General features: G+C 38.8%; 2 protein-coding genes across 5 annotated transcripts in view; one reads left to right on the forward strand and one right to left on the reverse strand.

Moving 5' to 3' along the window:
- Positions 1–25,451, reverse strand: part of cops2 (COP9 signalosome subunit 2) — a 35,441-nt gene extending 9,990 nt beyond the window's left edge. Inside the window, exons 1-10 of one of the 3 annotated variants that reach the window (XM_072565046.1) lie at positions 25,284–25,451; positions 22,390–22,503; positions 12,758–12,835; positions 12,353–12,478; positions 8,183–8,269; positions 6,944–7,033; positions 6,756–6,833; positions 2,419–2,593; positions 730–908; positions 592–644 (exon numbers count right to left, since the gene is read on the reverse strand). In XM_072565046.1, the coding sequence (XP_072421147.1) occupies positions 592–644; positions 730–908; positions 2,419–2,593; positions 6,756–6,833; positions 6,944–7,033; positions 8,183–8,269; positions 12,353–12,478; positions 12,758–12,835; positions 22,390–22,503; positions 25,284–25,337 (1,034 nt within the window). In that variant the 5' untranslated portion in view covers positions 25,338–25,451. Of the gene's footprint in view, positions 1–591; positions 645–729; positions 909–2,418; positions 2,594–6,755; positions 6,834–6,943; positions 7,034–8,182; positions 8,273–12,352; positions 12,479–12,757; positions 12,836–22,389; positions 22,504–25,283 lie in introns of all 3 variants that reach the window. The other 2 variants (XM_072565045.1, XM_072565047.1) reach the window with 2 other exon arrangements.
- Positions 25,452–25,582: 131 nt separating this feature from the next.
- Positions 25,583–27,699, forward strand: part of galk2 (galactokinase 2) — a 119,106-nt gene continuing 116,989 nt past the window's right edge. Inside the window, exon 1 of one of the 2 annotated variants that reach the window (XM_072565049.1) lies at positions 25,583–25,987. In XM_072565049.1, the coding sequence (XP_072421150.1) occupies positions 25,932–25,987 (56 nt within the window). In that variant the 5' untranslated portion in view covers positions 25,583–25,931. The remainder of the gene's footprint in view (positions 25,988–27,699) is intronic. The other variant, XM_072565048.1, reaches the window with a different exon arrangement.

The following is a 27,699-nucleotide window of genomic DNA, read 5'->3' on the forward strand; positions in this document are numbered from 1 at the left end:
CACAAGTTTATTCATGAATTTTCAAGCTCAATAGACTTCACATAATTGCAACAATTTTTGTTTCACCTAACTTAGATAGATTCCCTACAGTGTAGAAACAGGCTCTTCGGCCCAACAAGTCCACACCGACCCTCTGAAGAGTAACCCACCCAGACCCGTTTCTCTCTGACTAATGCACCTAACACAATGGTAATTTAGCATGGGAAGAAACCAGAGTACCCAGAGAAAACCCACGCAGACATGGGGAGTGTGTGCAAACTCCACACAGACAGTCGCCCAAGGCTGTCCAATCGAAACTGGGACCATGGTGCTGGGAGGCAGCAGTGCTAACCACTGAGCCACCGTGCCACCCCACCCATGAAATCTTCAATGGCAGACTTGGATAGCAATAATTTCCTCTAACTTGTAGTTTCCAATATAAAAGCAATAAGATGCATTAATTATTATTCTAATTGGGAATACTCCCACATATTAAGAAAAAAACATGTAAACTATAAATCAGGCCCTTCTTCCAAAATTATTTAATTTGTGATTGCAATTTACACACAGGGAAAAAAAAGTTATAACTTACACTCCCCTAAAGAGACTTACCTTACTAAATTTGTCATTGCAAGAATCTCTGGATCATTCTTGTATGGTTTGGCCTAAACAGAATAGAATTAGTAAGCACTGCAACAGTATGCTAAAAAGATATTGAAAAAAAAGTAGAATTTAATTGTGCAATTTTACCTCCTGAGAGTCAAAAGGATTAATGCCTGACTTCATCAACATATTAGCCAAAACCAAATATTTCAGGCAAGTGGTACGTCTAGGGCTTCCTGATTCATCATAATTCTTGAATGCCTCAAAGAAATCAGTATGTGCCTTTTCAAATTCTCCTTCTCTTAAGTGCATCTTACCACCACATTCTGCAACAAATCAGATACAATTTTAATGCCACCATGAAAATTTTAATTGTGGTCTCCTGGGCTGTATTTAAATTCAGGCCTTACAAGTGAAAATCAAAAGCATTTAGAAGGCCCATTATAACTCTGAAAATGTACGCTCTTTGTGTATTGCTCACTTTATTGGATTTATGTAAGCCACATAACTTTATAATGTTGAGAAAGAGACGGATTCCAAGTTGGACCTTTCTTCTCAGGATCTGATCTGAATTTTCATACTACATCAGCATCTACCCCAGTCAGTGCCTCTGTTGCCACCTACTGGATATTGCACTTTGTTGCAGTGAGAATGACATACACATCCTTTCAGTACAAATCCCAACAATTCACTTTCAACAAAACCTGTGATACACAATTAGATGCTGGAAAATCTGCAGTGCTCCACTTAAGTTAAAAAGTGTGTATTACAAGAGCAGCATAATCCCAGTAAGGAACAGAACTTAAACTGATCATTCACACATACCGAAAGCTGTTGGTTTTAGACTGCATTGGTAGAATCGCTTGGAGCAGAATCTACACACTCTTAATTGGGGTGTTCCTGTCTATTAATAACAAAATTATAGACCTCTGTCCACGAAGGTGCTGGAAATAAAACTAATGATCTCAAAAAGGAAATTGGATGGACATTACAAGAAAATTAGCCTGCAGAATTACAGGGATCAAGTTGTTTGGGCTAATAGGATTTCTCTCTCAGCATGGAATTGATAGACCCAATGGCCTACTGTGTCACAGATGACTCTACAACATTCGTGCAGAATGTTAGAAGTACGAAAAACGTAATGCTGTTTTGACCACCATCTAGTAATGGCTTTCATGAAATAATGAATCACTCTGATGACCTCGGAAGCTACATAGGCCAAATACCTAAAGGTAATATGAAAGCGCTGGGCTTTAAGAGGAACAAGCCAAGTTGTGAGCTAGGCATCACAACCATAACTTAGTTTGTGACTAACATAATGTGGGAGATCAAATTTTTTTAGAAATATATAAAACATTTGAAAGCAGCCATCACAGTTTGGAGAAAGCACAAAAAAATTCAACCAAAGAAATATCTGAAAAGGTAAATGCCCTCAAGTCTGAAAATTTCCCTGAGTATTTAATTTTTCAGGGACTTTAGGTTTTGTTTTTCTACAGAAATTAGATATAATGCCTTTAAAAATGATGAACAAATCATTCACCTTAGCATCTGCAACAGAGCACAAGTACCTTACAAGTACCTGATTTTCCTTGAAGTGCACAAGAGATCTGCAAATAAATTCTGGCTAAAAATCTAGATTCAAAAAATCTAGATGTATTATCAGTTAAATGATTTATTAGTATGTTTTGCAAGCATTGTTTTGTGCAGCATTTCACTAAAGAGCAAAAGAAAACAAACTCCATGTGCATATATACAGGAAATAGCAAATTAACATGTACAGTATTTGAACAAAATACCACAAATTAATGTCAATAATTTTATTACTTCAATTCTCACCTCTAATAACTCCCATGATAAGTGGATGAGGGATGGCAGATTTAATGTGTAAAGACTGCTCATACAGTGCTTTTAACTTCTTGTTGTTCTTTTGTGCAGTATACATCTGGATCTCAAGGGCATAAATTTCTAATAGTTGTGTTCCTTTTTTCAAATCATCCTCACCATCATCCGTCTATAAAATACCAAAAACAATCTTGGAAAATACATAGGAACTTATTGTATCGAATTAATCAAAAGCTAGGTTGGCAACCTTACAACTAAATAGGCTTTGTTAATAATCTGCATAATGTTCATTTTTATTTATTAATAATTAGAAAATCTCTGCTGGCATTCTTTTCTAAATTACAAGGTAAGTTTTTTTGAGGAGGAGTAAAAGGCTATTACACTTAACTGGAAGATATGCATAAAATAGATTATGGTTTTAAAGGGTAAAATATGCAATTCTGATAGAATAAATATATTTTGGTTCATACAAGGGCAAATTGAAAATCTGTTAATAGAAAATTAGCCAATGAATGCAAAGTACAGAATTGCTTTGAATTGCAATTAGGTAGCAAATGTACAAAATTATAAGGACTGTGAGGATGGGTGTTTTACTGTTAATGTTGTTGGGAAGGGAGATTGGAGTGTGAGAAGAACAGAGAAGTGTTGGCATATGAATGTTGACATAATAATGTGCAGTTTTATATGATGGCTAAATTTTAACTCCAGTTCAAAAGTGCAGGTGGCAGTGTTAGGTATAGTGTGTTAAGTTTTACAGATTCTTAAACAGCCTGATAAATAAATCCTAAACACAGAAAAAGAACATTATAGTATGGGTGAATGAGTGAGCGGGTGAAGTGAGGGGCAAAACATCAAAGTGCGGAAGCAGGCACATGCCAGGCTAACAGGTACACTGGCATGTGCAGTAAGTGGCGCAGGTGCACAGCAGAGAAGGTGATACATTGAGCATGCAACAGAGGGAGCTTGCGAGTACAATAGAGAAAGCCAGCAGGAAAGACGGTAAGAGAAAGAGGGAATAAGGAGGAACAGATTTGACCATACCATTTTAGTGTGTAGTTTTAGGCATCCAGTTATAGAATGGGAATTATAACACTTATGGATTTTCACTCTGATATAATTCAGATGAACTCATACTGTACTGTGTCTAAGTATCAGGTGAAACATGCAACAATTTTGACTGCGTTAGAGCTAGCTAAGATTTAACTTAAGTTCAATCAAATTAAGCTTTGATTAGTTAAATACAGAAAGAGAATGGCTGAGTGATTTTTGTTTTTAAACATGGAAAAACCCTTATGACAATCCAATACACCCTTCAGAATCTGATTCAGGTATAAATCAATGTAGCTTTTAAGATAAAATTGGATACATAACTGAAAGAGAGAAAGATAAATATCAGGGGTAGAGGTTAAGGCTGTAGGATTAATTTTAGATTGTTTTAGGTGATGGGTATCTATCTACACTATACACCACAGTCAAAAGGAATATAGTGGCAACAAGTCTCTTGTAATTCAGGACCAGTTGTGCACTTTGATGTTGACCTATCTTAAATACAACTTTGTACTTTACCTATAGCTGAAATATTGCAAACGTAAGTGATGAAACACATTACAACAGTCAAATATTATACACCTCAGATTGCATAAGATACAATGTCGCACAGATATGTTCCCAATACTATTTATGTCATTTTCAAAAAATGAATTTGTACATAAAAACAGCAATTCTCTGTCTAATGGAGGGAACCAAAATTAGCTGTAAAAAATTCTCGAGGGCATCTGACTCATTATTGCACATATATTTTTGCCTATAACCATGAAGGGGTTCATACCTGAGATTCTCAATTTGGCTAGCTCCCAGTAGGAGGTGTATTTATTAGCCTGCAAGAAGTTACCTGAAGTCAGTGTTGCATCACTTAGTGGCCAGTGATGATTTAACATTTACACAGAACATAGAAATTAGGAAGGGGAATAAGCAATTCAGCCCACTCTGCCATTTAATATGGCTGATCTTAGATCAGTCTCTACTCCACTTTCCTGCCTGTTCCTGATACCCTTTATCCTGCTCTTCATCAGAAACATATATATTCTTTTCTTGAATCTGTTGATTGATTCTGCCTCCACCACACTCAGTGGCAGTGAGTTCCACAGATTTACAACCCTCAACGTATCAGTTTTTCCTCATGTGAGTATTGAACCAATCTCCTCTTTCTCTATATCTATGCCCTCTTGTTCAAGACTGTCCCACAAGGGGGATCATCTGTTCCACATCCACTTTATCAATCCCTTTTATATTCCTCAATCAGATCCCCCCCATAATCTTCTGAACTTCAGCAAGTAAAAGCCCAATCTATTCAATCACTCCTCATATGACACCCTTTCATTCCTCAAATCAAACTTGTGAACTTCCTCGGAATTGCCTCCAGTGCCGCTATATCCTTCCTCAAGTAAGGAGACCAGAGCTAGGCACAATATTCTAGATGTGATCTCACCAACTTGTATGATTGTAACAACACTTTTTTACTTTTATAATCTAATTCTTTTGCAAGAAATGCCTTCATTAGAGTCGGTTCTGCTATAACGTGTTCCTTCAACGCAGGTTGGCTTTAACACAATTGAAGAATTTAGACCATTATTTGTAGAATGTGAACTTGCCTTAGCTGCATTGGCTATAATGCGATTCCAGCCACGTTAGTTTAAATGGCACGGCTATTGTGTGACTTTCTTCTAATGCAAGATCACACGAGAACCGAACTATCGAGTTATCTAAGAACGGACTGTATATGCTGCACCTGCACCCATTTTCTGCAATTAATGCAAAAAGAGACCCAATTCCCTCTCCACTGATGCACTTTGAACCTGATTCCTATTTAAATAATAATTTGCTCTTTTTCCAGCAAGTTTCTGGCCCATTCTTCGAGCCAAACAATATCCATCTGTAACCTCTTTATCTAGTAATCACTGCCTGTTTTCTCACTTATTTTATTATCATCCGTGAACTTTACTACGTTACACTGAGCCTGCTTGCAGATCATTTACATAGATTGTAAGTAGTTGAGGTCCGAGAACGGAACCCTGTGGCACCCCACTTGTTAAAGTTCACCTTCCACAGAAAGAGCCATTCACACTGACCCTCTGCTTTCTGTCAGTCAGTCAATCCTCTACCTAATCCATTACTCTACCTTTAACTATCCCTCTCCCCAAGATCTAACCTTCTGGATTAGTCTTTTATGTAGCACCTTGTCAAATGCCTTCTGGAAGTCCAGATGTACAACTTTCACTGGATCCTCATTGCTGGTTACATCCTCAAAGAACTTCAGCAAGTTTATCAAGCACAACTTGCCTTTATGAAACTGTGCTTACACTGGTGAATTGAGCTTTATTTTTCCAAGTGTTCAGTTATCTCCACCTTTATGATTGATTCCAGCAATTTCCCTACTAATGAGGTCAAACTAACAGGTCTACAGCTTCCAAATTTTTGCCTATCTTCTTTTTGAAACAAAGGGGTCACATTTGCATGTTTGAATCCACTAGTACCTTTCCAGAATTCAGGGAATTTTGCAAAATCATAACTAATCCATCCACCTCCTTCAATGCCCTCGGGTGCAGGCCATCAGGCCCTGGGGATTTATCTGCCTTTAATTCCCATTAGTTTACTTGATACTTTCTCTCTAGTTATAGTAATTTCACCAAGTTCTTCTGCGTTAACTGCACTTTTTGTGAAGAAATTATCTTCCACAATGGAACAGACAAAATATTCGTTTAGTGCCATGCCTTTGCCATTTTTGAGTTTTCCTTTATTACCTCACCATTTTCTTTCTCTAAAGAGCCAACATATACTACCATTATTCTCTTCCTTTTATATACTTTTGAAGTTTTTGGCATCACTGCTCATGTTTTCTGCTAGTTTTCTTTTGTAGTTCATTTTAGCTCTTTAGATTTCATTTTAGTAACATTTTACTGATGTTTAAAGTTCTCCCAGATTGCCACTAACTTTTGCAGCATGGTATGTCCTACTTTTTGCTTTTATATTATCCTTGATTTCCTTGTTAAGCCCTGGATGATTTTTCACTTTTTACAATTTCCCCTTCCTCTCAGGAATATCCTGCCCTTATTTTTGCCCAGTCCACTTGGGCCAACTCATTCGTCAGGCTTATATAATTATCTTTGCCGAACGCTAAAATGCTTGTATGTGACTCGGTCTTCACTCTTTCAATCTGAATTTGAAATTTCTGTAAACGTACTAGGCCAAAAAACTACTGTTATGAAAAAAAAACTCAACACTTAATTCAGATCTTTACTATTCCTTGGATTTTGCAAGGGAAGTCTGACTACCTGACATGATTGGTGGAGCTGGCGTAATATTTTCTGTAGTTTCCCAAATTCTTCTCTTTCCAAATACAGCTTGCCAAGCTGAAAACAAACAATATCTTTGTTAATTGAATATCACAGTTGCTTTGCTCAGAGTATTAAATTGATTAGGGTTTAAAGATTTTTAACTATAACAAAAAGACTGTAAGTACCTTTGTGTTTGTCTTAAACCACAATCGATCATTCTTTGCATCTTTCAAAGCTTCAAGTGTAGTTTCATAAAATTCTTGCAACAAATCCATCTGCGAGTAAAGCAAAGTTTTAATAAAGCTACCTTCCACCCCCAGAAATTGATAAGGGTTATTGTTTATTTAGCCTGGACCATAATCCTAATTAAAAGTGGAAAAGATCAGATTTGGTTCACAAGCTGAAAAGCTATAAGCAGGACTAAATGTTAAAATCTGAATGATTACAGCACAGAAGGAGGCCATTTGGCCCCCTGTGCCTACATTGGGTCTGTAAAACTGATTGTTATGAAGTATATTAGAGTAAAATGAGAAAAGGCCATTTTTTTCCTTTAAGCACATTTAAACCTGTACACTGGCGCTGCAACTAGCACTCATTGTTGTTATGATCAGATTCTGTCAGTCATTTGTAAAACCTTATAATCTATCACCCCATGCGCAAGGTGCAATTTTACACCAGGTACCAGACTTCAGTAATGGGTCTATTCATTGCTAGTCCTAAATTTCCTTAACAAAAAAATCTTACTCTCAATGACAGCTCATTGCTCCTATTCGAAGAATTTGCTCTCATTTGGAAAGGGTGCTAAAATGAATATTATTGTCTAATTTAGAGGAAAATTGAGTTTTAATCGACAACAGCTTTTGTAGGAGTTGCAAAACCTTGCTAAGAATATTCAGTTCTTGAGGCATTTTCTGAGGATCCAAAGTTTTCTTTAACATTGCACCATGAGAAAATGATAGGTCACATTAGAGGCAGAAAACTAGTACAGTTACATTTCAATTGATTTAATGCATCCCTATCAGTAAACACCATACATTTTTCTCATGAAGTTTCCCTTGTGTATACGTATATGCTTTATTGATGGTGGTAAAAAGTTTGAGAATTTCCTTTTCACACTATCACTATAGCACAACAGGTTTAACTGTCTTGGACAACTAGGAGACACCAACACACAAAACGTGGGAATTATCATGGCACAAAGGTCTAGAAACTGCAAAACAGTTCAAATGTGCTTGCTCACTTGTTATTCCCACAATTCCCATGTCTGCACCTATATACACCTGGAGGGCAAACTAATGAAGATTAACATAGCTCAGATTTACTTAATCCCTCCAACACGGACAGGAAAAAGTGAACAGCAAGCAATGATGTTAGATTTTGGTCCATATCTTTGTCTCCTCACATTATGCAAATCTTTTTCTGACCTTGGATTCAGCTTCCCCTCCAAAGCAAGCTTTCAGGTCCGTTTCTGCGATTCCCCCGTTGCTACCCTGCCTCTTCATCGACTTCTGCTGCTTGAACAAGGTAGATGCAACAGGTTCCGGAGAGGGCAGGTAAGGGAGGAAAAAAAAGGGAAGGGGAAGGAGGAGATAGAAATAAAAATGTGAAAAGGACAGAAAGATGTTAAAATGGGAAGAAAAGTAATGTGACAAAACAGAAAAAGTTTTTAAAAAGGTTCAGAAAAGGAGGACATCACAAAAAAAAATCCAGTTCAGAAATAAAACTGAAATGCAAATAAAATATAAAAAGTAGGCAAAATAAAATCGAAAGAGTAATAATTGGAGAAGAACATTAAAGTTTCCTAGAATGCTTCCTTCCTCTACACCCTCCCTCCTATTCCTATTTAGGAGAGAATGCTTCTGAGTTGTAATGAGAAATTGTTGGTACTCTTATCACAGGAATTAATGACACATGGAGTTTTGGCTAGGAAAAAGTGCAAAGAAAATATGAAAGTAGTGAACTTTTAAGGCCAGAATGTCACAGTCACAAAATGTAAAAGAAAACATAAACACAGGCTAAAACCTCTCCACTCTAGCTCCATGATAAGACCTAAAATACTCCACAGTAAAATTATCTTGCCCTATTTTCTTGCAACACAAACTTGAGTATGTGCAGTAAAGAAAACAGCTGAGTGCAGAGTGAGGAATTCTGCAACAAACTGAAGTTATGGCAAAGAACAAAATGTGGAACATTGTGGACAAGCAATTATTTGAACTTTTGAGGCATCTTGAAGATTACATTTTCAGAAGGCAGACATGTCAGCTTCACACAAGCATCCAGTGATATCTGAGTGTTAAAATACCGACCCTATTGCTGATAGCTAAATCTTCCATTAGTTAATTTTCAGAAATAGTTGAGAGGTGGACAGCATTATCATTTTTATGTTTTATTGTTACAGATCATTTGAATTGGCTGGATTATATTCCATGATTTTACTATATATTAACTGATTTGCTGCTTAAGAAATTCTAAAACTTGATTTGTTTACTGAGTCAGCAACTATCACTGTTTCCACATTTTCTGTTTGGTTCACAATGTAAAAGAGAAAGACACTGAGAAAAAGTTTGGAAATAAAAATGATCAGGAGCTGATGCGGTGCTTCGGAGAACTGAAATCTTAACTAGACTCAGAATTCTTATTTCTGACCCAAAGTTTGCAGGTTTGAGCTTCAATTTGGGACTATAGCAGCTAACCCAGATTGAAAATTCAGTGCAATTTGTGAGAAAGTGTGTTTTTACAGATAAGACATTTAAAGGAAACCAATCTGCTCTTTCAGATGGATGTATAAGATGGTAAGGCACTATTCAAAAAGCAGCATCAGTGTTCTGCTGGCGTCATGGACAACATTTATCCCTCTATATCAGTATTTGTTTCATTTCTCAGCAGCGCTGGCAGCATCCATGGATAGAAAGCAGTTAACCTTTCAGAACACAGTTCTGAAGTGGGTCACTGGACCTGAAACACTGACTCTGCTTTCTCTCCACAGATACTGCCAGATCTGCTAAGTTTCTCCAGCTATTTCTGAGAGAGAAGTAGGTCCTATTGCACTTGTTTGGAGATATAAAAGAATGAAAATCTGGAATTACACTCAAACTCAAGGATCACTGAGGAGGTCCTCATAACGTCCCTTTTTGAAGGACATGTTGGTGTTGATTTTCAAGTTAAAAATATCATAGGAAAAATTGCAAGTTCCACAAGTTCCATATAGCACAAGAACACTCAACATTTTAAATAATAAGTTTTATAAGAGAGAAAAGTTCACGAAAAAGTTGGCATCTGCTGACAAGCTGAAGTGCTTGATTAATCCATGAAAATAGTGCAGCAGGTTAAAGGAAACATAACTGGATATATTTGAAGCTCACAAATTTGAAAGCATACTAAAAACAGGACATAAATGAACATTGTGTAATTACACAAGTACAGCAGATAAATTATACAAATACCATAAATGTATCTATTAACATTTTTTTTAAAAAAAGTGTGCGAAAACCAAATTTATATTCCTGGTTTTGTGAGAATGGTTGGCATATCATTCCACAGCTGCTAAAAGTGCCCCCAAATCTCTCCTAAATAGCTGCTCTTTGAGTGGGAAATGTTGGCAGGCTATTCAACAGTGGAAAAACATCACAGTTAACCCCGAAAAGATATGCACATCTTTTTAGCAATTGTCATTGGACAGCAATCAGGATCAGAAATCCTGGAAAAATCCCTGTATTTATTTGCGTTGTTACGAAAATAAATTCAGTCTTTTGAGCATTTCAGATTTCAAGTTAAACCTGGTTATATCTAAAGTATTAACTCTAAAATTAGGTTTAAGCAAAAAGTGAAAAACACAAGTCATATGCAATATTTGCACGGGACAAGTTCTTCATCTTTTCTTTATCCTGATGGCACATATGTATTTGGCTAAACAAAGTTCTAGAGGACTAAATGAGTCAACATATTTAGACTTACACTGTTGAGACAGATGCAAGCGTAAATTACTGATAAAACTTTTGCTGATTGCAAACAACTTATCTTTTAACTTTTCAAAAGTACACATTTGCTTGTGTATGACTTCAGTATAAAGCAAGTCATGCAGCAAATGAAAAAAAATCAACTTTTGCAATTCACGTTACCTACTTCATGACACAGAGGTCAAAATCTTACATTAGGCTTCATTTCATTCATACACTATTCAAGTCCATTCGACATTTTGACATTTGACAGCACCTGATAATACTTGCTCCGTTTTTTTGTCAGACTGCTTGTCTGACATCCAATCTCACTAAATGTCACAATACAGCGTTCATTGGCTTTGGCAATCACGTTAGACTCCATACTCTTATGAGCAATTCTATTCTCTTTCTCTCCATGGATGAAACTTTCTTAGCCCCGGTCTCAATTGTTTTAATGCTCTCCTGGCTAGCCTCCCATCCTTAATAAACTTCAGCACATCCAAAATTCTTGGTCCCTGTGATCCATTCCACACAAAGATCTTCAACAATTAACCTTATGCTCACTGAGCTACATTGGCTCCCAGTCTCTCAAAGTCTCCAATTTAAACTTGCATTATAGTGTTAAAACCCTCATGGCCTTTCCCTTCCCACATCTATAACCTTGACAATCCCTACAACTTTGATAACTCTGCATTTTCTCCATATTTAGCCTCTTTTGCATTGCTGACTCCTTTCAATCAAACATTAGTAACTGTACCTTCAATCTTCTATGTCTTAACCTCTCAGAGTCATACAGCATGGAAACAGACCCTTCAGTCCAACCAGTGCATGTCAAACATAATCCCAAAGTAAACTAGTCCCACCTGCCTGCTCCTGGCCCACATCCCTCCAAACCTTTACTATTTATGTACCTATCCAAATGTCTTTTAAACATTGTAGTTGTACCTGCATCCATCATTTCCTCAGGAAGTTCATTCCATAAACGAATCACTGTGCAAAACATCTGCCTCTCATGTCTTGTTAAAATCTCTCTCCTCTCACCTTAAAAATGTGTCCCCAGTCTTGAAATCCCTCTTCACTTCATGCTCCTGCTTTAACACTCATTTGTTTGTTTTACCTCTGCTGACACCTCCTAATACAGCTTTCTTTGGTTTGGTAGTTTATTTTTTGTCCAATTATACTTTTGTGTCGTGCCTTGGGATTTTTCCTTTGGATGAAAGGCATTTTATAGTCAAATCATTGAATTCCAGACCCAATTTATTTATTTTGAAGCTTATGCAGATTATGACAAACATACATGGAGAATCTTTTAAAATGTTTTCTCCTTCTCTCAAATAACTTCACGTTATGGCCATTCCCCACTTACCATTGTCCAGTTATAAGAAGTGATGCAAACATTGACTGCCAATTTTACAGACCCAATGTATAAAGGTGCTAAGTGCATTCAAGAATGTTTTTGCATTCATTGCTTGAAAGGAGAATCTACTAAAGATTTGCATTTAATATTTATATTTAAACATATTTAAATTCTACTGATTTTTCACAATTTCTTCCATAACTGTGGCAGAAAATGACCTAAATGAACAATTATAAAACGACAAGTTCAATATCAATAACCAATAACAAAGTTTCAGCAGATCAGTTTCAAATGCATACCTGTTTAGAAGTGGATATATAATCAAGGATGGAATTGATGGATTTTTCTGAATAATTCCTTGTGACTGCACTCCGAATGTATGTTAGCAGCTGTTTATATCGGTTCATCATTTCTGGATAGTTACCCTATAGGACAGTGCTCAATTATTTTCTATTTGTGACTTTAATTGGAAATTACATTAGAAATTACATGTAATAATTAGCTAAGCAGTCAGATACAAACAAAGAAACAAGTAATCCAAAGAAATACATTAAGCAATGAAATAAAGGCAATTTAATGAATATATCAATTATTTTAGCACTTTCATATTTAAAAAGAAATTACTTTATCTTTAAAATACAATTAGCATGACTAGAAGAAGTTTCCATGATAGTTCCAAGTAACATTACAATCAATGTTCTTACCAACTTAAAGTTGATTTTAATCATTTGTTTGAGTGCTTTAAATCCCCATTCTCCCTTTTCACCTTCTAGTTCCAATACCTGTGGGAAAAGAAATCTAAATATTTCTATTGCTTACATGTGGCAAAGATAGCTACTTATTTTTCAAATCATTATTCTGCAATTCTTGCACCACAAAATTAACTTAATAGAAATGCCAGCTGTTTAGTGTATTATTTTAAAAAGTGAGCTGTCTTCATCAATTGCAGAGTTGAATACTCAAAATATTTTGAAGCTTGTTCAATGAAGTGCAAGATGTACATTTATGGTGAACTAAGCTTTTGTCTGTAAAAATGTCAAATATATTACTTTATTGTAATCCGCATTCAGCAGACTATGCATGTCCATGCACTATGGGTTTAGCTTTGGCATGAAGCAATTGTGGGAGTTGAAAAGTGTGGTGCTGGAAAAGCACAGCAGGTCAGGCAGTATCCAAGGAGCAAGAGAGTCAATGTTTTGGGCATCAGCTCTTCATCAGGAATGTGGGGGAGGGGTGGGGAGTAGGAAGAGTGGGCTGAGGGAGAAACAGGAGAGGGGTACTGGTTGGGTCAGCAGAAGAGAAAGAAAAGGAGTGTTGGAGGCCTTCGCCATGGCAGATGGCCATGTATAGGGATTGCATGTCCATGGTGAGGATGACGCGTTGGGGGCCAGGGAAACAAAAGTCATGGAGGAGGTAGAGGTATGTGGGAAGTTCCTGGACAAAGGGGGACGGGACAGTATTAAGATAGCAGGAGATATGTTTGTTGGGGCAGATGGAGACAACAGGTTGACTGGGACAGTCAGGTTTGTGGATTTTGGGTCAGAAGTAGAACCGGACAGTGCGGGGTGGTGGAACTATGAGTTTGGAGGCTGTGGATGGGAGACCCCCTGAGGTAATGAGGTTATGACATGAGAGAGATGACGGTTTGGTGATGGGAGGTGAGATCATAGTTGAGGGGGCAGTTGAAGGAGGTGTCCCGAGTTGGTGCCCGTCTTCAGTGATGTCAAGTGCGCCAAACCACCACTGTGCCCCCTCTTGTCTGCAGATTTAATGGTGAGGTTGGGGTTGGTGTGGAGGGCTGCGTGTTGCAAGAGTGAGAGGTTGGAGTGGGTGAGAGGAGAGGACAGTTTGAGGCAGTCAATGTCATGGTGGCAGTAGGAGATAGAAGTTGAGAGTGTGTAAGCAGCCCACATGGGGTGTCCAAGAGGATGGACTATTTTGGAGATGGGAGAAGGGGTCCTCAGAGGGCGGGTGGGAGTCACGATTGAAAAAGAGATGGAGGGGGTGAAAGTTCAATGTCGTAGCACGTGCGGAATTTGTTGACCTGGGAGCAAACTGGGATGAAGGGGAGACTTTTATTGAAGTGAGAGGGAGATCTGGGGGAATGGTAAAAACTTGGCAGGTCTGGGGACTGGTGTAGAGCTGGGGTTGAGAGTAGAGGTGGACACTGTCCTTGAAGTGAGGACAGTCATGTGATTGGTAATGTCACTGGAGAACTCCTGTGTAAAACTTGCGCTCACAGCTCTTCCCTCACCTCCAACCAAGGGCCCAAAGGATCTTTTCATATCCAGCAGAGATTTTCCTGCACATCCACTCACCTCATCTACTACGTTCATTGCTCTCGATGTGGTCTCCTCTACATCGGGGAGACAGGACACCAACTCGTGGAGCACTCCAGTCAACATCTCTGGGACACGCACACCAAACACACCCATCACCCTATGGCTGACCACTTCAACACCCCCTCCCACTCCCCCCTAAGCACATGAAGTCCTGGGCCACCTCCACCGCCAAATCCAAGCCACCCGACAATTGAAGAAAAAATGCCTCATCTTCTGCCTTGGGACCCTTCAAACCACATGGCATCAACATCAATGTCACTAGTTTCCAAATCTTCCCTCACCCCATCTCATCCCAGATGCACCCCTCCAACACGACACTGCCCTCTTGACCTTTCTATCATCCTTCTGACCTATCCACTCCACCCCCCCCCCCCCACCCACCGACCTAACAGAATAACCCCCACCAGCACCACCTATCACCTTTCCAACTCCCTTGCCCCAACCTCACCCTCAAACTTCTCTTTTTCTCTCAGCCCTCTGCCCCGCACCCTGCACCCCTCCCTCTCCCCCCACATTCCTGATGAAGACTTTCCTGCTCCTCAGATGCTGCCTGACTTCTGTGCTTTTCCAATGTCAGCCTCTCGGACTCTGACTCTCCAGCATCTGCAGTCCTCACTTTCTCCATGACACAATTTTTACACCACATGGAGAGATGGAGAGCAAGAGTGAGGGCAAGGGAGGAGAAAAAGAAGATGCAAATACAGCGATGTCCAGCGAGTATTGGAGAGTAAGCAGGGCCTTTTGTTAAGCGGAGGCTCAGTTGCTGGCTATCTGAAGCTTCAACACATGGCAATTTTACAAGAGAGGGTGTGTGTGCGCACGCGTGCATAAGATGTGAAATTAAGGACGGACTACTGGCCACCCTCATCTCTCCCCACCCTACCCATCCTAAGTTATGCCTGATCCAAGTTCATCCGATCTCCAATTTTTATTTTGGGGAGGGGGGGATATCTGGCTGTCTCAACCCCTCATTCTCTCCGAAGCCCAAGACCAATCAAAACCTCCAGCTGTTTACACCATCCCAGTACTTTAGACAGCACCTCAAAAAAAAAGACATTTTACTTGTGTCAAAAAACACTTCTGGAAATTTTACAAAGTTTAATGGAAGACACAAATCCTGGATAAATTCCACTCCACGAGGAGTTGGGAATACAACAATACATTGGGAAACTTCGCTTGTAACAACTTGACATTCCTGTAACTGACTAGGAATGGAAGGTTCATTAAACTGGAGTCCCTAACCCAGTTTTTTCCATAGGCTCCATTACTTCTATTGCACGATTTTCTATAACAACGTTGCACAGAAACACAATGACCATGTTATAGGAGAACTATCTGTAGGTAACATTTCTGATACAGCAAATAAACATCAATATATGGGGAGTTTTCTGTGAATTATGCATTCATCCACAATTTCATGTCAGAACAGAACAAAGACAATTTTTAAAGACTGAAGCATAAAATAACCTTTCTACATTTATAATTATACAAGTTTGTTAACATTAACCAATTACAACACGGTGCTAAGCAAGCAGCTTGTCAATAGTAAGTTATTAGCTGTTTTGAAAATGTGAATACTGAGCAAGACTTCATAAGACACTTCCAAATCTAATCAGCTATCATTTGACTGAGTATGCAAATTCTCAATTAATTTTAGGAAAACTGCTGACAAGGAAAAATTAATTAACAATGGGGAGATGGTGGTATAGTGGTAATATTATCAAGCGAGTCAGCCAGAGGCCACGTTAATCCTGTGGGGATACAGGATCAAATTAACGTTCCCTTTTATCATTTCTCCTGCAGCATGACCCTCTGAGGCCAGTGCATGACAGCAGCTTGTGGATGCGAAGCCAATGCATCAGCACGCTGATTTTTGTGCATGGAATGTTTGAGCAAGACAGAACGACCATTTATATCTGACCATGGTCGATGACAATGTAAACTAACCTCAGTAATGGTGACAACAACAACTATCACTAATTGTTATAAAAACCCACCTGGTTCACTAATGATCTTTTGGAAAGAAATTTTCCATCTTAACTTGAACTGGCCTGGATGTGAGCCCAGACACACAGAAATGTGGTTGACTCTGAACTGCCCTCTGAAATGACCTAACAAGCCCCTCGCTTCAAGGGGTAATTAGGGATTAGGCAATAAGTGCTGGCCTTACATCCCACAATAACTTCCACAGAAGTTTAAAGAAGAGTTAAGAAATCTTCAACAGAAAAAACAGCAATTACTGGACATTTGTCAAAAATAAAATTTCCGAACAGGACTATGAAAGACTTCCAAAATGCTAATAGCCTGTATACATTAATTACCATTTAAAAAAAAGTTTGGCCAAAAGCAAATCCAGCACAAAGATCAAACTGAATTTGAAATTCGATGATCAGAAATTACAAGTCACAATTAACATTGAGAAAGCAAGCAAACAACAATAAAATAATCCTAAATAATGGCCCAGATTGTGGTCGGTGTAGAATTCGAACATGATTTTGCACTTGCCGTTAATTATAGGAGGTAAAATGCCATCCAACAACAGTCATGTCATGAAGTAGCCAATCAGGCAGACTGAAGATAAAAAATGTGTTGCTGGAAAAGCTGGATTCTCCTGCTCCATAGATGCTGCCTGATCTGCTGCGCTTTTCCAGCAACACATTTTTCAGCTCTGATCTCCAGCATCTGCAGTCCCCACTTTCTCCTCTAGACTGAAGATAAACCAGATTAAAAAGCATGGAATGTAATTTATTAATTTTAATTTCCCAAAAACAAAACTAAAATTGGGACCTATAGATGGCATTAAGTGGATGCAAAAATACCATAAATAAAGTTTGAAAGACAAAAGTTTGAAAATGTTTTACAGAATGACACTCCACATTTGTAAATTTAGTATTTCAGCGCTGAAGAAATTTTGCAGCAATAATGTTGACTTAGAAGGTGGTTTTTAAAAAGGTCAATCACAACACATTGAACAACTTTAATCTTTTTGATTGTTTTTATGCCTAATGTTTAAAAACTATAACACAACGGTACACTGTGTAACAGATTATCATGAGCAGTAACTGATTTCTGAGTATAACTGAGTGCGTGCAGATGACAGAAGCTTATGTCTATTTTATGCATAAGCCAGTAAATGTTAACAGCTTTGCCATCATTATCTACCCTGTCTTTTTATGTTAATATCTTGAAGACTTTGATTTAGGCGGCACAGTCGTTAGCACTGCTACTTCCCAGCGTCAGGGGCCCGGGTTCGATTCTAGCCTCGGGCAACTGTCTGTGTGGAGTTTGGACATTCTCCCTGTGTCTGCGTGGGTTTCCTCTGGGGGCTCCGGTTTCCTCCCACAATCCAAAGATGTGCAGTTTAGGTGAATTGGCCATGCTAAATTGCCCATAGTGTTCAGGGATGTGTAGGTTAGGTGCATCAGTCAGGGGTAAATATAGGATAGTAGGGGAATGGGTCTGGGTGGGTAACTCTTTGGTGGGTCATGTGGAATTATTGGGCCAAATGACCTGTTTCTACACTGTAGGGATTCTATGCTTAAAACTACAAATTCTGAATCAACATTTTGGGTTGTTAACTGAATCATTATCAACTGTTAAAAAATACAAATTAAAAACAGCAAAATAAATAAATATGGACTGATCTACATATCATTTCCTGGTACATAATATTTTCCAAAATGTGGTTGAAGTACAATATAGTGCCAACTTGCATTTTTTTGTTTTAAGTGTACTCCTTAGAAGAAAACATTGATTGAAGAATGGAGAGGTAAGGCCACGTGGGAAGGAGATACAGCAGTCATTATGAGGACAGTGAAAGACTGCAGTGGGACATAGTTAGAGGAGCTATTTTTATGCCATAAAATGAAATAGATTGAAAAAAACCAAATAATATAATTTAAACTGACTTGAGGGACCTTGCTTTGCAGATTATTATTAGTGTTCCCTGGACAAATGGATAAGGATATTATAAAAAGGCCTTTGTACTTGAGACACCATATTCAACAAAGAGATAAATGCAAACAAACAGATTCAGTTGTAATTGAGAAGGATGTTATTAAGAGTTGAGAAATTGGGGCTTTATTCAATGATGGGAAACGTATGAAAGAATGACCTAATTCAGGTGCTCCAGGTGAGGAAGGGTTGCAGTAAGCTAACTAATTAAAGAATGTGAACACTGGATACGTAAATGGAAACATAAGGACACAAATTAAAGACAACCACAGAAATAAAAGGAAAATTATCAAAAATCTGTTTATGTTGTGCAATTATTTTTCATAAACAGTTGCAAAGCCCACGATTTCTTTTGCAGATAATTGCTTGATTAAAAGGAATACCAAAAAACATATATACATTGGAGTTTAGAAGACTGAGAGGTGAGCCCACTGAAATATACTGATTCTAAACAGGCTTGACATGGTAGCTGCTGAAAGATCTTTCCTCTCATGGAAGAGATCTGAACTAGGAGGACAGTTTCAAAGGGGTCTCCCACTGAAGATAGAAGAAAATAATTGGTTATTAATCTTTTAAAATTCTCTAACCTAGGATAGTGAAGGCAGACATTGATAAATATTTGATCCACTAGGGATTTTAGAGTTATGGGAAACAGGCTGGAAATGTAAAAAATTGGAGCAGAGTAGGTCATTGAGCACTTTACATAGGAATATAGAAGGTAGCAGCAGGAGGTAGCCTTTTGGCCCTTTGAGCCTGCTCCACTATTCATCAGTACCTTGGCTGATTGTCCAATTCAATAGCCTAATCCTGCTTTCTCCCCATAACTTTGGGCCCCAAGTGCTATACTTAGCCGCCCTTGAATACATTCAATGTTTTGGGATCAACTATTTCTTGTGGCAATGAATTCCAAAGGCCCACCATTCTTTAGATGAAGAAATGTCTCACCTCCATCCTAAATGGTCCACCCAGAATCCTCAGAGTATGACCTCAGTTCTGGATGCACCCACCACTGGGAACATCCTCCCTGCATTTACCTTGCCTCGTCATGTTAGAAATTTTTAAATCTCTATGAGATTCCCGCGAAACTCCAGCGAAAACAATCATGACCTCATCAATCTCTCTTCATACGTCAGTCCTACCATTCCTGTAATCAACCTGGTAAACCTTCACTGCACGCCCGACAGCAAGAGCATCCTTCCTCAGAAAAGGAGCCCAAAACTGCACACAATATTCTAGGTATGGCCTCACCAAGGCTCTGAATAACTGCAACAACATGTCCCTGCTCCTGGACACAAAACCTTTCACAATGAAGGACAACATACCATTTGCCTTCTTTACCACCTGCTGCAACTGCATGCCTACCTTCAGCAACTGGTGCACAAAGTCACCCAGGTCCCAATGCGCGCTCCCCTCTGCCAACTCATTGCCATTAAGGTAGTAATCTGCCTTCTTGTTTTTGCTTACAAATTATACTGCATCTGCCACTGATTTCCTCACTCACCCAACTTGTCCAGATCATGCTGAAGCATCTCTGCATCCTCATCACTGTTCATCCTCCCAATCAATCTTGGTATCATCTGCAAACTTTGAGATGTTATATGTTGTTCCCTCATGCAAATCATTCATATATATTGTGAATAGCTGGGTTCCAAGCACCGACCCCTGTGGTACCCCACTGGTCACTGCCAGTCAATTTGAAAAGGACCCATTAATTCCTATTCTTTGCTTCCTCTCTGCCAATCAGTTTTGTATCCATCTCAATGCACTTTCCTGAATCCCATGTGCTTTCCCTAATCCCATGCGCTTTAATCTTACACAGTAAGTTATGTGGGATTTTGTTAAAACACGTTCAGAAAGTCCAAATACTCAACACCGACTGGCTCCCCCTTGTCAACTCTACTAGTTACATCTTAATAGAATTTCAACATATTTGTTAAGCATGATTTCCCCCTCATAAATCCATGCTGACTCTGTCTGATTCTGCCATTGCTTTCTAAATGTTTTGCTATAATGTCTTTGATAACAGATTTGAGAATTTTCCCCACTAGCAGTGTTAGGCTTACTGGTCTGTAATTCCCTAGTTTCTCTCTGCCTCCCTTTATGAATATTGGAGTAACATTAACTACCTGCCAATCTGCAGGGACTCTTCCAGAGTTGATGGAATTCTGGAAGATGACCAGAAATGCCTCCACTATTTCTAGAGCCACTTCCTTAAGTACTGTACTCTGGGATGTAGATTATCAGACTCTGGGGATTTATCTGCCTTCAATCTCCTCAATTTTCTCAGCACCATTTCTCTACTAATAATGATCTTACTCAGTTCTTCCCTCTCTCTAAATCTTGCATTGTCCAATATTTTTGGTATCTGATTTGTGTCCTCTTTTGTGAAGGCATAACCAAAGTATGTATCCAGTTGCTCAGCCACTTCTTTGTCGCCTATTTTACATTCCCCAGTTTCTGTCTGTAGGACACCTACATTTGTCTTCACTAATCTCTTTCTCTTCATGAACCTATAGAAACTCTTAGTGTCAGTCTTCATTTTCCCTGCAATCTTTGAGCCTTTTAGATTAGATTAGGCTCCCTACAGTGTGGAAATAGGCCCTTTGGCCCAACAAGTCCACACCAACCCTCTGAAGAGCAACCCACCCAGACCCCATTCCCCTACATTTTACTCCTGCACCCAACACTATGGGCAATTTAGCATGGCCAATTCACCTAACTTGCATATCTTTGGACTGTGGGAGGAAATCAGATCATGCGGAGGAAACCCACGCAGACACAGGGAGAATGTGCAAACTCCACACAGACAGTTGCCCGAGGCGGGAATTGAACCCGGATCCCTGGAGCTGTGAGGCAGCATTGCTAACCACTGAGCCACAGTGCCGCCTGCACTGACAGAAAAATAAAACCAGCAATTGCTGGTTCAGCCATTTATTATGATCATGGTTGATCATCCAACTCAACAGTATGTTCCTGTTTTTCACCTACACCCTTTGTTTGCTCTTGACCCAATACTACATCTAACTCCTTCTCAAAATCATACAATGTTTTAACCTTGATTACTTTCTGTGGTAGTGAATTCCATAGGGTCACCACTGTCTGGGCGAAAAGAAGTCTTTTCATCTCAGTCCTAAATAATTTCTCTATGTCCTTAAACTGTGACGCCTGATTCTGGATTCACTGTCATCAGGTACTTCCTTCCTGGATCTATCTGTCTTGTCCTGTTTACAATGTTATAGATTTCTATGAGAAACCCTGCCATTATTCTGAACTTCAGCAAATATAATTCTAATCAATTTAACCTCTCCCCATATGTTAAATCCTGCCATCACAAGAATGAGCGCTATCTCCCATGCATCTCCTCACAAACACTCATGGAGTTGTGTGAAGCAAGTTTAAGCATCAAATGGTTTAATCCTCCTATTTCTCATGGTTTTATTAGTTTTAAAAGGAAGAGTGTGTAGGATTGGATTATTATTCAATACTTAATCAATTTGACTTCATTTGGCAAACACCAAACTTAATTATATCTTGTTTAACTAGGGCTAGTTGTAACAAATTTCTGCAAAGAAGAAATCCATATGGCCCAGGTCAAAAGTAATGGGTTTATAGTTGTTTCCATGACTCAGGTCAACGTAAATGTTGGCTAACACGTGAGAATGCTCAGAGGTAAAAGGGCTTTTCTCAAAAGACAAATGATGTCTAAAATGGTTTGTAAGTTAAAGTACGTAATGGGTTACCTGCAGAACAAAAGAAGGCTGTATAGTTTTTGGTAAATAACTTTATGAATTATCAACAGTTATTGTGACTGGGATTACATCTGATGACTTATCTAGAGAAAAAAAATCCAGCATAAATTTGTTGGCTCAATAACATATTTTTGTGCTCTAACATGTGAACTAGTCTACGTTAAGAGAACTAAATTGCCTTAGTAGATAAATTTTAAAAAGCTGCCCTTGTAAGGTATGTTCAGAAAAGATATGAACATAATATTATCTTATCATAACATGTATTCCGCTAGATAACATGCAATAAAGAACCTTTTGGAAGCTGCTCAGTGCTGCTTTAGGATCATCCTCCTTCAATGCTTTGGAATTGTAGTACTGATTTTCCAAATCCACATTTGGCTCGGAGTTACTATCTTCAGAATACTCCTGTTGGTTAAAACAAAAAGGTAGTTAATGGAACCAAAATCTGAAAAACATAGTGTTATTGTCATTCAGCATACTTTCATGCTTCTACAGCATGTCTTGTTTTATAGTTGATCATATAAAATTTAAAACAACGGATTTGGTTTCTGAGTAAACGTACAAGTAGCCTGTGCAAGGTGACTTCAGGAACACCAATAAGAATTGAGCATTGAATTAATGACACTACCTCAGACAACAGGACCTGAGAATAATACACCACATTAACCATTATATTGTCACTGATAAATTCAGCTTCTTCACAATGTTCATCCATTAAACATTTATTGATGATTCAGCAGCTGTAATGTCACAAAATGAAAATTCTATGAAAGCACATTTAAAAGGAGCAGGCATGAGTTGGGAGTAAGATTAACTGGATTTTTCTTTGAAAAAAAGTGAATACATTTGATAAGCCAAATGGTTCTCTTCTGTGCTGTATTATTCCATCTGTAGATTAACTCTCAAAGCAGAACTGATAAGAATGTTTGTCTTTATACAAGTACTGTAAACTGCTAGTTCAGTAAAATGCTCCTCACACCAATCAGGACATCTTGCAGATTAAAACGAAACAAGAATGGCGGATGTTGAAACAAAGACAGGAATTGCTGGAGAAATACAGCACATCTATCAGTATCTATGTCAAGAAAGCAGAGTTAACATTTCAAGTCCAGTGACTCTTCATCAGAACAGTTAATCAGTTCTGATAAAGAGTCACCATACTTGGAAAGTTAACATTACAGATTAATTTTACATACCACCGCATTATAAATTAATTGGTAATAAATAATTATATATTTGACTGGTATTGTCATTGTCACTTTAGAACTTGGTTGCATGAATAATGGTTGCATGAAGATTCCATCTATACCTACCTGAACCAGTTTGCACCAAGACTTTATTAATGCAGATGTTAAACAGGACTGCTTTTTTATCTTTTACCAGATCACTCTTTAAAGAGCAAGTGTTTAATATGTCATTGCTTTGGGCTGTACGAACACGAATAGTGCTGCTAAACTGCCACTTCTTATGACAAAAGAACTCAAGATGTCACATTGTTTTGCAAATGTCAAAACACTAGTCACACAGCATGAGGTTAACAAAGCTCCTAGATGATCTCAAGCATTGCTAAGGCGTAAAACAGAAAACAAACAAAATGTAACAAGAAAAATCATCCCATAAGAGCCCAATGAATGCCTATTCACTTGCCCACATGTTTTTCTAGCTGAAGCTAGAACATGCTCTGGGATTACACCACCACAGTATAGAAATACAGGAAAACTTGGTTGACAGCAATGAAAACATGGCTGACTTGTACAAAGACAGAATGCTAAGCAGGAAAAGATTTTTCTTGCACTAACTCTCATGGTTCTTCAAGCCTTTTACATACAAGCCTTTTACATATATTGCAAGCTGTGAATAATTTTAAAAATGAAATGACTTTTAAAAATGTATTTACTGCACTGTTTTAATTTCCTTTATTTCAATATAGCACAGAGAAAGGCCTTTTATGACAATGACATTTGTAGGCAAATATGGTTGCATAGGAATTTCCTCAGCTATCTTTAAGCTCTGTTTAAAGTTTCAGTTGACGTCCCTGCAATGCAATTTATTCATCATCTCTTTCCAGTTCAGAATAATTTTTAAAAATTGTATTCAGCAGGTAATTTTAGTTTTAAAGAATGTTCAAAGCTCACAGTTAGATAAGTAAATATACACACATAAAAATTTAATAAATGAAACTAATAATTTATCACTACAAATGGAGGTGACCTAATTTGATTACAAAATTATCAATAACAATGGGAGATGGTCACACATTAGTAATGCCATTGCAATCCAGAACCCCAGGCTCAAGCTCTTGGGATATGGGTTTGTATCTTGCCTCAACAGTTGGTGGAATTTAAGATAACTTAATAAATGTGGAATATAAAGCTAGTCCACTATCCCAGATTGTTGTTAAAACCTATCTGTTTCACTAACGTCCTTTAGGAAAGGGAATGTGTTGTCCTCACCCAATTTGGCCTTCATATGGTTCCAGACTCTCAGCAATGTGGCTGACTCTTAACTACCCTTTGGAGTGGCCAAGCAAACCATTCAGTTCTAAGGTAATTAGGGATGGGCAACAAGTGTGGTCTTCCCAGCAACACCCACCTCACACGTAGAAATAAAGATATTTCTACATTAATCAAGTAAACAATCGCAGTGTTCACAGATAATTGCACTGCGTTAGCACACTATGTCAAGCAAATTATGAAGCCCTAAACCACCTGTTTTCGATTTTTGTATTAGGGACTATATAACTGAAAAGCTATCATTTTCGTTAAATTTTTAACAGAACTTTTATAACGGATACAAGAGGATGATTTGTAAATGGTGGGCTTCTACAGATCAGGCCTAACGTGTTTCGACCTGACCAAGTGTTACTAGGCCCACTTCGTCAGGTTACCACACAACTTGAACCTGTGGCCGAAAATATAAGACGGAGTGAAACTGTTTTAAAAATATCATTTGAAACCTTATAAAACTAATGTGGTTTCTGCTCAAACGGATACTCCGCTGCCAACTACCAACAGTCGAAAGCTCGGGATGGCTCACTCACAGCAGCTAATGTCCCGACTCTGAGACAGGGACGCGGCTTAAACTACACCGGAAAAACCCTGAACCGTGGCAAACAGAACCTCTGGGCAATACAAAACAAAAAAGACCGAATCGCTTATGTATAAGCGTGATATTAAAACCAATACCAAGTCATAATCTTCCTCATCATCGCACATAAAATCATCCTCCATGTCAGACATCTTGGAAGTAGTTTTTTTTTGTGTACGAGCCCCACAATTCCGCGCGGTTTCCAATTTGAACTGCCGGGGAGGTTTTTCTGTGGGACACAAATCCCCAGTAACCGAGCTGAGGGACGAGGGGAAGGGATTGAGTGGGACACTCGGCCTCAGCAACCGAGCCGAGGGTGGGGGAAGAGATTGAGTGGGACACTCGGCCTCAGCAACCGAGCCGAGGGTGGGGGAAGAGATTGAGTGGGACACTCGGCCTCAGCAACCGAGCCGAGGGTGGGGGAAGAGATTGAGTGGGACACTCACTCCCAGCAATCAAGTGCACGAGTTGTATAGTTGCAGTTGTTAAGGTGTTGGGTATGAAGAAAATGCTTTAAAGGGGAGCTGTTGCATTTTATATCACTGTGTGACAAATGCATTTGCTTACAAGCCATCCTTCCTCCCCTCATTTGTCGAGAAATACTTGACAATGTCTGTCCCATTCCGCAGTGGGTGTGTGCAGGATATCCGTGATGAGCGGAACTGGGAGTCTCTGGAGCTGCGACAAACGCCCAGAAATCTGTTTATTTCCAGCTATAGATCCAGGGAAAGGGTAGTTGAGGAAGAATGGTGGATAAGGCGACTCCTCCCCAAGAGCCGGTTTTGGTGGCTGACAGTGAAAGGTAGCAGGCACTATATTGCAGCTTTGCCCGTCTGTTTTTACAAAGACTGTGTCGGTGTTTGGTCATCCTGAGATTCGGCCTTGGGGGTGATTAGTTTTCTTTTAAATCCGTGACGTGGTGCTCAAATTTCCTTTTTTTTTACTTGCTAATCTAAAACTCGAACTAATACCGATAGAAGTGTGGCATTGTCTCTCCATATTGAGTCTTTCATAAGGCACTTTCACAATCTTAGACACAAAGTACAGAGCGTAATCTGTTGTTAATAAATTGATGGCCACGAAGACTTTAAAGTTAGGCGGCGAAACTTATTTGGCAATCAAGGACATCGGATTAATTCAATTGCTTTGATTAATGGGACTTATTTGATGGACGGCGTACATTTCATTATATTGCCGTGCTTGAATTATTTTGAACTTGAAATATTTACATCCATGAAACTGGCAAAGTACTTAATTCAGCTTCTTTTCATGATCGCCCCGACCGGCTGTAATCCTACAGTCCGATTAAGTTCATTTGTCTCTAACTAAGCATAACCAGCCGCTTAAATGCTTGCAGTTGTCATCAGATTTCCCTTGTGCGAAAATTGCACATCACGGGAACCACAAGAGTTGTCACGGGATGAGCCAAACCCATTTAACTGCTTATAGTTTGACCATGGCACGTCGAGGACGAATGAGCTTGATCATCCTGTACACATTTTCACTATACTATGATCAACTGTACACTACGGAGAAGTCTGTATCGTCTAATACATAAATTAGGCTTGATCAAGGACTTCATCAAAGTCTGCTATAAGGGTATTGTTAAGTTTGAGAGGATGCAGAAAAGATCTACAAGAATGTTGCCAGAATTGGAGGGTTTGAGCTACAGTGAGAGGCTGAATAGGTTTGGGTTTTTTTTTGCCTGGAGTATCAGAATCTGAGGGATGACCTTATAGAGGTTTATACAATGGTGAGGAGCATAGGTAGAATAGCCAAGGTCTTTTCCCTGGGATGGGAATATCCAAAACGAGGTTTAAAGTGAGAGGGGAAAGATTTAGAAAGGACCTGAAGGGTAACTTTTTACAAGCAGAGGGTGGTGTGTGTGTGTGTGTGGAACAAGTTGCTAGAGGCGAATACCAATAGAACATTCAAAAGACATCTAGGTGGGAAGGATTTAGAAGAATATGGGTAAAATGCTGGCACTTCGGACTAAGTCAGATTGGGTTGTCTCGTAGTGTGGATGAGTTGGACTGAAGGGTCTGTTTCCTTGCTATATGACTGAGTCATAGAGTTTTTATAACAAGGAAAGAAGCTCTTTGGCTCATTGTGTCTACATTGGTCATCAATCATTCAGTTTCCAGCATTTGGCTCTTAGCATATACTGTATACTACGGCACTTCAAGTGCTTGTCTAAATTGTTTGTAAATGTCTTGAGCATTCCTGCCTCTACCATTCTTTCTGTGAGTTTCAGGTACCCACAACATCCGGGGAAATTTCTTTACCCTGAAATCCACTCTAATTCTCTTGCTCCTTGTCTTAAAAGTGTGCCTGCTAATTATTGACCCCCTTTACTATGAGGAAATGTTGCCCATTTATGACTTTGAACACCCTAATCAGACCCCACCTCAGCCTTGTAATGAAAACAACCCAGCCTATCTAATCCTTCTTACAGAGTCATAGTTATACAGCATGGAAACAGACCCTTTGGTCCACTCGTCCGCACTGACTAGG

The sequence above is a fragment of the Chiloscyllium punctatum genome, chromosome 48 (assembly GCF_047496795.1).
Source record: "Chiloscyllium punctatum isolate Juve2018m chromosome 48, sChiPun1.3, whole genome shotgun sequence".
Classification (NCBI taxonomy): Eukaryota; Metazoa; Chordata; class Chondrichthyes; order Orectolobiformes; family Hemiscylliidae; genus Chiloscyllium; species Chiloscyllium punctatum.